Raw genomic sequence first — 12,275 nt, 5'->3', positions numbered from 1 at the left:
CCCGTGTCGGGCTCTGTGCTGACAGCTCAGAGCCTGGAGCCTGCTTTGGATTCTGTGTCTCCCTCTCTCTCTGCCCCTCCCCCACTCGTGCTCTGTCTCTCTCTGCCTCAAAAATAAATAAACACTAAAAAACTATTTTTTTAAAATAAGATAAAAATGAGAGACATGTGCCTACTCTCATATAGTTGAATTTTCATTAAGTCTGATGATAGACAATAAACAGATTAATTAATAAAACCATCAAAGGTCCTTATAGGCCTTGATAAATAGTCTGAATTTTCTTTTAAGGGAGTTGGAACACACTGGAGATGAATTGAAATTAGAATTAGTATGGGATGTATGTAACAAGGACCCAGGTGGAATGACCTAAATTTATTTACGGTTAAATTTATTTCTCTCTCATGTAAAATGTTTGTCTCATCTCTGGGACTCGTATAAAGGCTTCATGATCTTCAGAAACTCTTGGTCCACAAATGGCTGCTGGAGCTCCAACCATCATGTTTACATTTAAGACTAGAGGAAGAGAAACCAAAAGAAATGAAAAGGATGCCCATGCCCTTTTAAGGACTCTTCTAGAAGTCCTACTGAGAACTTACATGGCTCTATCCCGTTGCAAGGAAGTAGCTGCCCTGAGTAGAATTGAGTTCTATTAGTAAGGAGAAAAGGGAAAATGGAGTTGAGATAGGAAACAACAGTTTCTGCCACAGAAATCTGAGTCATGTTTTTAAAAACTTGTTCTGAAAAAAATTAAAGTAAATAAATAAAAACGTATTCTGCCTTCTCTGTAGAAAACAGATTAAGGGGATAGGACTAGAAGGGAGATCAATTTTTCATACTTGTCCGGATAAAATTTGGTGGTGGACTAGGGCAGCACTTTAGTAAACACTTCAGGTGTGTTTTGAGGTAAAGTTAATGGGACCTCCTGTTGGGCTAAATGGGGATAAGGGAAAGAAGAGAATCAAGAACACTGCCTAGGTTTTTTGCCTTGAGAAAGCGGATATATGGCACTGAGACTTAGTAAGATCAGGAAAACGTAGGTGGATATAGGCTTATGGAAGAGAGATTCAAGAGTTCTGTTTGGATCATGTTAAATTTTTTTAATTAAAAAAATTTTTTTTAATGTTAATTTATTTTTGAGACAGAGAGAGACAGAGCATGAACGGGGGAGGGTCAGAGAGAGAGAGATACAGAATCTGAAACAGGTTCCAGGCTCCGAGCTGTCAGCACAGAGCCCGATGAGGGGCTCGAACTCACGAACCGCGAGATCATGACCTGAGCCGAAGTTGGACGCTTAACCGACTGAGCCCCCTGGGCACCCCAGATCATATTAATTTTTAAATGCCTGTTAGGCATTCAGACAAAAGTTGCCAAGGGAGCATCTGGGTATATGAGCCTGTAGTTAAGGGGAGATGTCAGGGTTTAGAGATTAAAAAATTGAAAGTCATTGGCATATGCATGGAATTTATAGTCGTGGGCAGCCGACATTACGCAGGAAAAATTTGTATAGAGAAAGGGGCCCAGGACCAAACCGAAGCTTACCAATGTTGTCAGAGGAGTAGAAGCCAGCAAAGTGGGCAGCCAATGAAGAAAGCAACCAGGGGAATGGTTGTTCCAAAAGCTGGCGAAAAGAGGGGGCGAGCGGTCAGCTGTATTTAGTGCTGCTGAGAGATGTGATAAGATGTAGACAAATACGTGACCTTTGGTTCTGGCCGCATGGTGGCAACCGGCAGCCACCGGTAACCTCCACGAGACCCGTTTTAGAGGAGTACAAGGAAAGAGGCCTAATTCAATTTATTCAGCTCTTGGTCGCTAGAAATACACTAACTGGCAACGTAGGAGGAGAGGTGGGCAAATTCTTCCTTACACAGTGTGAAAAGGATTGTGACCGAGGTCGGCACAGGGCACCCGTGAGTTGGGACACTAGATCTGTGGTTGGGACACTAGACCTATGGCGACAAGGGCACAGAAGGCTTTTCAAAGGAAGGTGATGACTAGGGGCTTAAACTGCGTTGTTAGAAATCAGAAGATAATAGTGGAAGTTCGTGGGGGTCCGGAGCCGATGGCCAAGAAAGAATTCTTGAAGACATTCTTTGGTGCGAAAAGGTGATTTCAAAGCACGGGGACAGGACCTCTGGGCAGAAAGAGCTGCCCCGGAACCGTGAGGAGAGACTGGTTACATACTATGGGGATGGGGGCAGGGGTAAAGTCCAGGGGAAGTTTCCGATGACATTTCCATATGCTAAAGGCAACTCACAGGACACGGGAGGCCTAGCTATTGTCAGACCGAGGTTGTTTTTCCCTCTAGCGAAGCTTTAGCGTTAAGACAGTAGTGAGTTCCCGGAGAAACTGCCGGCCTCAGGTATGTGTCAGTGGGCTGCAGGTGATAGGGAAATTTAATTTTATCTGCCCTTTCCTTCTGCCTTTGTTCCCCACGTCCTGTAGACTGATGCATTTCCTTTGGGGCCAGGAGACCTAGGTGCTGGTCTTATTTCATCCCTAACAGATGATCTGAGACAAGTCCCTTCCCCTCTCTAGGGTTCCTCCTTCCTCCTACAGGGAGACGTGGCTACATCCAATCATCCTCATTTGTTTTCTGTTTTGAGATCATTACGGAAGTCTCCACTCTCCTGGAGTCTGGATAGACAGAAGCTTTTTAAGTTTTTTTTTTTTAACATTTTACTTTTATTTTTGAGACAGGGAGAGACAGAGCATGAACGGGGGAGGGTCAGAGAGAGAGGGAGACACAGAATACGAAACAGGCTCCAGGCTCTGAGCTGTCAGCACAGAGCCCGACACGGGGCTCGAACTCACGGACTGTGAGATCATGACCTGAGCCGAAGTCGGACGCTTAACCGACTGAGCCACCCAGGCGCCCCTGACGGAAGCTTTTTAAATTCAAGGTTGTCTGCCTTCGGGGTATACATTTCAATGTCTACGCTTCTCCACTACAGACAGATTGTTAATTAATCGTTTTAGTTGCTGCAGGATAAATTCGTTAAGATACGATCATCATCTATAATAAACCCCAACATTTCAGCGCCTTAACACTGTCGGGGCCAAGGGCAATTCACCCCAAGATGGCCCACTTTGACATGAACATTATTTTGAGTTAAAAGCAATCCAAACCCAGCAGGTTGGGAAAAAGCTCTTCGCCAGCCCCTCAATTAACTGCCTGCTTTAACAGGAAGAGAGCTATTGACGGAGATTCTTCCTTACCTGAGAAACTTATCTGCATAACAGGGCAACTTTTGTTTTCCAAACACAGTAAACGGTCTTTCCCCTCCTTTGTACCCTCAGACCCCTAGCCTTCTCCTTAGCTCACAGAAGGCTCACGTTGCCTCACTGTCTTTAAAATTTCCATCCGGGTGGGTTCCCTACATGCACGCCAGTAATTTGAAAGCCAGGGACCCAGGTTCCTTCCGTTTTGCCCTTTTGTTGTCCCTTAGCGTCTCACGATTATTTGCTTTCCTGTGGAAGGAAAGGGTGGAGACGACACCGAACCATCTCAGCTCAGAGGCACCCGATATTACTTCTGCCATCATTCCATTTTAAATTAATCTATGCAGATTCACCTAAGATGAAACGGAGACTGACTGGGAAATGTAGTTCCTGGCAGGTCAGCAAGTATGTAGTGAGAGAGGAACAAGTCTTGGATGGACGCCAGACATTTCTGCCACACGGAACATTTCGCGACCCAGACGAGTCATGTGTTTGTTTATTTTCTAGCTGAAGAAGAGATCACCTTCTCCAAAATAGAGACCCCTAAGAAATCTGAGCTATTTGCTGAAAACCTCAGGTACGGGCGTATGTAACTGTCCAGGAGGTAGGGCATAGACCGTTGTCACTGAGTTCAGGATCATTGGGTCAGTTCTCAGGACCTCTCAGGTGCGAGTGGGGAAGTGTCGGCGTGTGTGTGTCTGGTGAGTTCCGTCCGTAGCATCTACGTCAGGTCTTCTTGCCTTGCTCTTTTCTTCATTGTTAAAGACAGTTTCCTATCAAAAACTCAGTGTGCCTCTAAGTTACGACTCCTATTTATTTCTCATTTGGACAGTCCTGAAGAAATAAAAGAAAGGATCTTGAGTTTCTTCGACATCGTTATAACAAAAATGAGGACATCCGAGGAAGACATCATCCCTCTGGAGTCTTGCCAGTGTGAGGAGATCCTAGAGATGGTCATCATGCCTCTGGCCCACCATTTTGTGGCTTTGGGAGAAAACAACAAAGCCTTATATTACTTTCTAGAAATTGCATCCGCTTATCTCATCTTGGGTGATAATTACATGGTAAGGTGTTTCAACCCAGATCTCCGCCCAATCCCATCCCCCCCTCCCAACCGAGCCTGAGACCACAGAGCCTGCAGGGAAATTCAAGGGGCTTTCTGAATTCCTGCATGCTCCTGATTTCCTGCCAGCACCTCTTTCCTCTGAAAATCACATTGCTTAGGAGGGAAAGGACCTGAGATTGAAAAATGAAAACGAGAACCAAGGAGCTCGCCCACTTTGGTCTTCGCGGAACTTGCGTTACATTATCACACATACCTTTAGACCCAACGCTGTGGTGTTTCTCCAGGATAGTTGTAAATAACAGTCTAGGGCAACACACCCCCTGAAGCGTGGGGATGTGATGCGTGTGTAATGAAATAAAGAGAATTCACTCTTCAGTGACTTGGGAAGCACTGAGCCGCATCAGGCCAAATAGGTTTCTTTACCGCAGATATTTCCGGGCCTTACCATGTCAGGATACGCGGAAAACTCCCAGAGGGTCAGGCCGGTTCTGGGGCATACTGCGTTTCTCAAACTTCTTGGAACCTTAGATCTCTTTTCATAGAGCAGCTGGCTAGACGAACATTCCATAAACTCACTTCAGGAAATGCCCCTCTGACTCAGCCAGCTTCAGAAAGAGCTTCACGTACCTGAGCAGACATGCCTGCAGGTCAAGTCCACGCTGCTGGTCTGTTCCACATTTATGGCTGCTTGTGATCACAGCAGCCTAATCGACCCTCGAACCTGAGATGTTTGTAAAATGTAAAAATTAATCATTAAGAATGTTAGTAAGCCCCAGTGCTCTCAGGATTTATGTTAAAGATGAAAGTCCCCAGGCATATTATGTTTGTGTATATATATACATATATACATATATATACATTTATAGACACATATATCTACATACATATATATATACATGTACATATACATGTACATATACATGTATATACATATATATATACATATATACACATATATATATGCAGCATCAAAAAAATGCATCAAAAAAATTTTTAATGTTTATTTTTGAGAGACAGAGCACGAGTGGGAGAGGGGCAGAGAAAGAGGGAGACACAGAATCTGAAGCAGGCTCCAGGCTCTGAGCTGTCAGCCCAGATCTCGACACGGGGCTTGAACCCACAGACTGCAAGATCATTACCTGAGCCGAAGTCGGACACCAAACCAACCGAGCTTCCCAGGAGCCCCTATGGAATGCATTTTTATATATATTTATAGATGATAGATAGGTAGATAGATAGATAGATGATAGATGATGATGATAATGTTTGATAGATACATAGATACATAGATACACAGAGAAAAGGGGGATATGGCCAGTGAGTCCCAGGAAGAGAAGGTTTAGGTAGCCCGGGGAGCCAATTTGCCAAGTCTGTGCAATATCCCCTTTTCAAAAAAAAATTTTTTTTTAACATTTATTTATTTTTGAGACAGAGAGAGACAGAGCATGAATGGGGGAGGGTCAGAGAGAGAGGGAGACACAGAATCTGAAACAGGCTCCAGGCTCTGAGCAGTCAGCACAGAGCCCGACGCGGGGCTCGAGCTCACATACTGCGAGATCGTGACCTGAGCTGAAGTCCGACGCTTAACCGACTGAGCCACCCAGGCGCCCCCCTAATACACCCTTTTCAATCAGCAGGGAATAGGAATAGTCAGAAAGGCAATGACTGGACGCAGAGCCCAGGTACAAGGTACCCAGAATGTGCCATTGGTAGCCTCTCTCCCATCAAACAAAATCTGGTAGGACCAGGGCTGGTGGCCAACTCATGTGTGCCTCTCTCCTGCCTCCCATTCATACCCCTTTGGCTGTAGGAGACTTGAGGATACTGCCTTCCTTTATTTTACTCTTCAACTGTGCCCTTGACTTGGCACTCACAGGTACCAAGGCTGTCCCGTCTAACGATGTCATAGAAGGCTTAATTAAAATGTGGTGGGGGTTGTTGCTCAGGGCCTTCCCCGTCCTTTCCAAAGATGGCCCTGGCAAAGGACAGGGCGGGGGGGGGGGGGGGGGGGGATCCTAACTCATTCCCAAGGTAGAGACCAGCTCCTTGTGGATGTGGGGGGTGCCATCCGGGTAGGGGGTGGGTACATTGTTGGAAATCGGGCCATGGAATTACTCAGCGGAGGAAGCTGCCCAGATTCATCCCTCGGAGTGAGTGAGCTCGGGGACAAAGAGGGGCCCGGAGAGGCTGGCCGGCGGGCCCCTGCGGCCACCCCGCTGACCCGCCCCTCTGTGTCCCTGTGCCGGCTGCAGGCCTACATCTATTTGAATGAGGGGGAGAGGCTGCTGAGGACGCTCAAGAAAGACAAGTCCTGGAGTCACACTTTTGAGTCCGCCACCTTTTACAGCCTCAAAGGCGAGGTAAGAAGCCACTGGAAACACGAGCACGTGTTCTTCGTCCCTGGGGCGCTGCGGAGAAGCGGCACAGGTCAGCTCTGTACCTCCCGGCCGGTCCTCGCGCTTCTCACCCCTCCGCGCCCTCGCTTGCCAGCAAGGTTTCCCTTGACCTTGTGGTTGACGTCTTTACGAAATGTTTTTTTAACGGACCGGGGCGGGTGAACACTTTCTCGGCGGCCGATGACGCACAGCAAAGACGCGATGAGACCTCTGGTCCCTCAGCCAGCCATCCTTCCACGCATACATTTGTAAACATTTACGGTTCTGCCAGGGCGGGTTTTGTTCCTGGGCCTTAAGTTTGCCTTTGTGTTAAGAATCCCCCAAATACGTGTCGTTGGAACTTGCCGATGAAGTCCAGGATCCCTGCTCTTTCTCCTTCCTCCCCCCGCCCCCCTCCCCTTGTCCCCTGCAGGTCTGTTTCAACATGGGCCAGATGGTGCTTGCCAAGAAAATGCTGCGGAAGGCCCTGAAGCTTCTCCACCGAATCTTTCCTTACAACTTAATCTCCCTGTTTCTCCAGACCCATGTTGAGAAAAACAGACACTTTTACTACCTAAATCAACAGGCCCAAGAGAGCGCACCTCCAGGGTAAGGGAAGGAGCTGGGAACAGCCGAAGGTCTCACTCCGCAGAGGGAGAGACCTGCACATACTCCATCAGCGCCCAATGCCTGGGCCTCTAGGGGGCGCCAGAAGGCCGGGTGGCTCTGACCTAGCTCACTGGTGCGGGCAGAGCCAGTAGGGGGAGGGCCTCCCAGGACAGGGCGGGGTGGCCCTGGAATATTTCACAGCAGCTTTTGTGAAAGGGGATTCAAGTGACAGAAACATCAGGAAGCCCTTTGCCAAGTGCCCTGCCCTACTCGGTCCCATCAGTGCCTCTGTGGAAGCTGCAAGCTCCCGGGGCCTCTGTCACAAGCCCTCTTCCATCCAGGAGGTACAGCCCTGGGTACTGTCCCTGCCCAAAACTAAAATAGCAGGTGCCCAAGGCATCTGCAGAGGACAAACTGCCACCCATCTGTGTATCCCGTTAGGGATGTGGGTTGCAATGGGGGGGGGGGGTTTGCAATGTGGGTTGACTGATGTATCCATCAGTCAAGATTAAACCATTAAGATTTGTACACTTCCACGCACGTCAATTTTGCCTATAAAGAACTATAAAAAAAATAATGATGGTGGGGGGATAAACTGAGTAGGGGGACAGAATGCCTAGTTAAATTTGAAGTTCAGACAGACAAAGAATCACTTTTCTCGTGTACATACGTCACGGAAAATGTTCAGGACGTTTGCAGTCTAAACAAATTATGTGTTTTGAATTGCAAATCGAACCGGGCATCCCACCCTTTCGTTCCCTAACTTTCACAAGCCTAGTTTACAGCCACTTGTGTGAAAGGAGCAGGAAGTGACCTGCACGAGGGAAAGGGGGGGGGAGTGAAACATCTGCAGAGATGTTCGTTTCAAACCCCGCCCCCCCAGAGGTTCTGACCTCAAAAAGGAGGACAAGAAGCAATGTTAATGCCAGAGTTTCCAGGGCCGTCATGAACGTCCCATGCTGTCCATGTTTCTTCCGAGGCCTTAAAAAATAATTTCCACCACAGAATCAGCGTCATCAATGTCTAAATTGAAAGTACCTGGAATTCGTCTTTAAAACCTCCAGGATATCTCTGTCTTCCCCCTTTCTCGTCTTTATTTAAAATCAGCTTGTGGATAAATATTTCTAATTACATTTCGTTTTCTTGGTTTTGTTAAATCACTAATATTGCAGCCAACTGGCTCAGGTTCCCATCGTTATCATAAATAAAGGGGATCGTTGGCTACATTATCAGTTAAGTGGCTTGTCGAAGCCAAGACTGCGAACCCAAACATTCTTTGTAGGTCGTCATCCATCCTCCCCTTGAATACCTCCAGCACGGGAGGCTCACCACCTCTCATGACGTTCCATTCCACTGTTGGAATGTGTCTTAGTCTGCTCAGGCTGTTGTAACAAAATAAGCATCGACTGGGTGGCTTATAAAGAGCATAAATCTATTGCTGAAGTCTGAGGCCGGAGTGCCGGCATGGTTGGGAGAGGGTTCTCTTCAGGGTCGCAGACTTCTTTTAGCTTCAGATGGTGGGAAGGGGCTGGCTGGAAAGCTCTGGAGTCTCTTTTATAAGAGCCCTGACCCCTTTTATGAGGGCTCATCTGCGTGACCTAATTACATCCCAAAGGGCCCACCTACTGTCACCGTCACTTTGGGGGGTTAGAATTCAACCTGCGAATTTGGTAGAGATGTATTCAGACCATAGCAGAGTGTGATCGTTAAAAAAAAAATGCTCATTTCCTTCGTTGAGCTGACAGCCAGCTCCCGAGAATAATGTTCAGTGGAGGAAATGACACACGAGAATGGCCAGGCTGGACGTGGACAGAGCTGGCGTCCTGGCACAACCACGTTCTAGCCGTGTGGCTCTGAGTTAGTTACTCAGGCTGCCTGAGTCTCACCTGCTGACATAAAATGGGGCTCATCACGTCTGCCTTTCTCGCGGGGTTGTGATCGGAATCAACCGTGATGAGTGATGCAAATGGGCTTTTTCAGTAACTTCACTGAAGTGGCAATGCCCTGCCTGGGGATAAAGTGACTTAACCTCGATTACCCTAACTAGTCATCACAAAGGAGGCATCGCGCTCCCCGTGCTGTGGTGGAGAAAACGTGCTCCCTAAAACTGAGCGTGCTTGTGCCTTACCACGTTGCGAAGGGGGCAAGGACTCACGCCCACGTCTTGACCCCCGAGCCCGCAGCGGGGGTGCTGGGCCGGCGTTCCCCTCAAGCACGCCGGTGACGGTATTCTCTGCCCCTCGTGTGTCTCCAGGAAGAGGAAGCTGGCACAGCTTTACAGGCAAACCGCCTGCTTCTCCCTGCTGTGGCAGATATACAGCCTAAATTACTTTTTTCACTACAAGTACTACGGCCATCTGGCAGCTATGATGGAAGTAAATACCGCACTGGAAACCCAAGACGATTTTCAGGTAAGGCTGCCTTCGTGGCGGCTGCTTTGTCAATGTCCGTGTCTCCCTTGGGAGGGTCCTGGCGGAAGCCGGCAGGGATTCAAAACCATGGGGGTGTACCCGAGGCCTTCCCGGCTGGAGTGTTTCGCCCAGGCCGGTAGTTCTCAAGCACTTGGGCCCCAGCGTCACTTGATGCTTTCAGTGGATTACCGGGGACTGCGAAGCTGTTTATGTCTACGGGTTGCATCGACCAAAGTTGTGAGCAACGAAAACGGAGGTACTAAAATACTTTTAAAGAAGGATAAAGCTCTTACCTCCGTAATGTTTCCATTGAAAGATAATTTTCCCCAACAAAAAATTTAGTGACAAGGGTGGCACGGAGTAAATTTTTGCAAATATCTTAACGTCTGGCTTCATGGGAGGCACCTGGGCGCTCAGCCTGCTTCTGCCTTCGCTCCGTTCCAGCATCAGGTGTCGCCCCTGGAAAATGCCACTATGTGCCGGTAGAGAAAGAGGGTAAAAAAAGGAAAACGTTAAAGGATAATTTTTTAAAAATTTATTTTAACATGTATTTATTTTCAAGAGACAGACAGAGAGAGAGAGAGAGAGAGAGAGAGAGAGTGCGAGTGGGGGAGGGGCAGAGAGAGAGGGAGACACTGAATCTGAAGCAGGTTCCAGGCTCTGAGCTGTCAGCACCGAGCTCGAACCCGTGAACCGTGAGATCATGAACCGAGCTGAAGTCGGACGCTTAACCCACTGAGCCACCCAGGCACCCCAAGGATAATTTTTTAAAGTTTTATTTTTGAGAGGAGGGGAGGGACAGAGAGAAGGGGACAGAGGATCTGAAGCAGGCTTTGCATTGACAGGAGAGGGCCCTATGCAGGGCTCGAACCCACAAACCACGAGATCATGACCCGAGCCAAAGTTGGACGCTTTACTGACTGAGCCACCCAGGTGTCCCCTAAAAGATAATTTTTTTTAAAGATAAAATCATGACTCTTAGAAACATAAAAAGAACACATATCAAAGACTCTATTAAACACTTTAATTACTGAGAGCTAGTAAGATGTTACAACTTGTTCTAAGGAGAATTCAATTATGACTGGATGCAAAAATAGCCCAGTCACGGGGCAATAATCACACATATTCCCTGGAATACTTACATGTCTATGCAAGAGAATAATTTACAATATTGTCAGTTTTCTTCTGCCTCATACAGAGTTGTAAAATAGCCTAAAGACAGTGAGAAACAGAGATAACCTTCACGAGTGAGCTAGATGGGACACCCACCAAGTTTGTTGTTTGTCTGTTTCAGTCTTTCACCATGTTTCCTGACGCAAATATTGGCTTTGACTTCCGGGCACTCCCTAAAGTGGTCTCCAGGGACCTCCGGGGATCCCAGGACCACACTGGGAGAACTGCCTGTCTAAGTTGTCGGGAGGAGGAATTTCCTCTGCCCTTCAGGGTCCTTCCAGCTGGACTAAGAATCAAGTTGCCAGGAGACGGTTTCACGGGAGAAAATAAAATACAATAGTGTATGTACAGGGAATCCACACACACGTGAAGTTCGGTAAAGCAGGCAGTTGGGGGGCAGATAAAGAGCTTTTCCTTGAAACTAATAGAATGCCGTATGTTAATTATATTTCAATTTTAAAAATGAAACAAATTTGTTTAAGCCTAAAAAAAAAAAAAGCATTTCCTAAGTCTGCTGGGTTTCGATTGCTCTTTTTTTATTTAAAAAAAAAATTTTTTTTTTTAACGTTTATTTTTGAGACAGAGAGAGACAGAGCATGAACGGGGGAGAGGCAGAGAGAGAGGGAGACACAGAATCGGAAGCAGGCTCCAGGCTCTGAGCCATCAGCCCAGAGCCCGACGCGGGGCTCGAACTCGCGGACCGCGAGATCGTGACCTGAGCTGAAGTCGGACGCTGAACCGACTGAACCACCCAGGCGCCCCTCAATTGCTCTTAATCAAAATAATGTTCGTGCCAAAGTGGCCCGTCTGGGGGCAGCCTGCCCTCGGCTCCTACGAGGTCAGGAACTGGGACATCTTCCATTAGATGAGGAAAACTCCAAGGGACAAGATCAAGACATTATTAAGCTAAATCCAATTCCGCTAATGAAAATGACCTGGTTCCCTCATAAAAAGTACATCAAGTCTAGGTTTCTTCCGGGGCAAGAACTTCCTCTTGTGGCGATTAATTATTGAGAATTAAAGGAAATGGTCAAGTAGCACTGTAAATGTTGGAGGAGCTTAAGTTCCTGGCCAGGAATCTGCCTTTCGGTAGACCAGAGCACATAAATATGTATAAAGCCCATCAAATATAGTCCTCTGCCTATATGCCGTCCTCGTCTTGTGGCTTCCCGGGCCACTACACCCAGCCATGTTAGACTCTCTTGGCTCCTCAAACATTAAGTTCAATCCCCTTGTAGGGTCTTCGCAATGGACATTTCCTCTGCCTTGAGCGCCCATCCCCTGACCTTTCCCGGTCTCTGTGCTTATCAGCTGGAAGGTTTCCTCCTCCATGAAGCCTTTCTTGACCACCTAACCCAGGACTCTAACCTGTTTTAGTAACTCGTATTACCATCTGGCATTTACTTGTTTGTTCTTTTGTTA

The 12,275-nt window shown here is 47.4% G+C and overlaps 1 protein-coding gene across 1 annotated transcript in view; it reads left to right on the top strand.

Annotated features, from left to right (window-relative positions):
• Nucleotides 1-12,275, top strand: part of ADCY10 (adenylate cyclase 10) — a 72,939-nt gene that overhangs the window by 47,183 nt on the left and 13,481 nt on the right. Inside the window, exons 22-26 of the mRNA XM_030302858.1 lie at nt 3,727-3,796; nt 4,052-4,283; nt 6,538-6,645; nt 7,094-7,269; nt 9,524-9,680. Coding sequence (XP_030158718.1) covers nt 3,727-3,796; nt 4,052-4,283; nt 6,538-6,645; nt 7,094-7,269; nt 9,524-9,680 — 743 coding nt within the window. The remainder of the gene's footprint in view (nt 1-3,726; nt 3,797-4,051; nt 4,284-6,537; nt 6,646-7,093; nt 7,270-9,523; nt 9,681-12,275) is intronic.

The sequence above is a fragment of the Lynx canadensis genome, chromosome F1 (assembly GCF_007474595.2).
Source record: "Lynx canadensis isolate LIC74 chromosome F1, mLynCan4.pri.v2, whole genome shotgun sequence".
In the NCBI taxonomy this organism is placed as follows: domain Eukaryota; kingdom Metazoa; phylum Chordata; class Mammalia; order Carnivora; family Felidae; genus Lynx; species Lynx canadensis.
The sequence above is the reverse complement of the archived record's forward strand: the minus strand, read 5'-3'. Positions and strand labels throughout refer to the sequence as shown.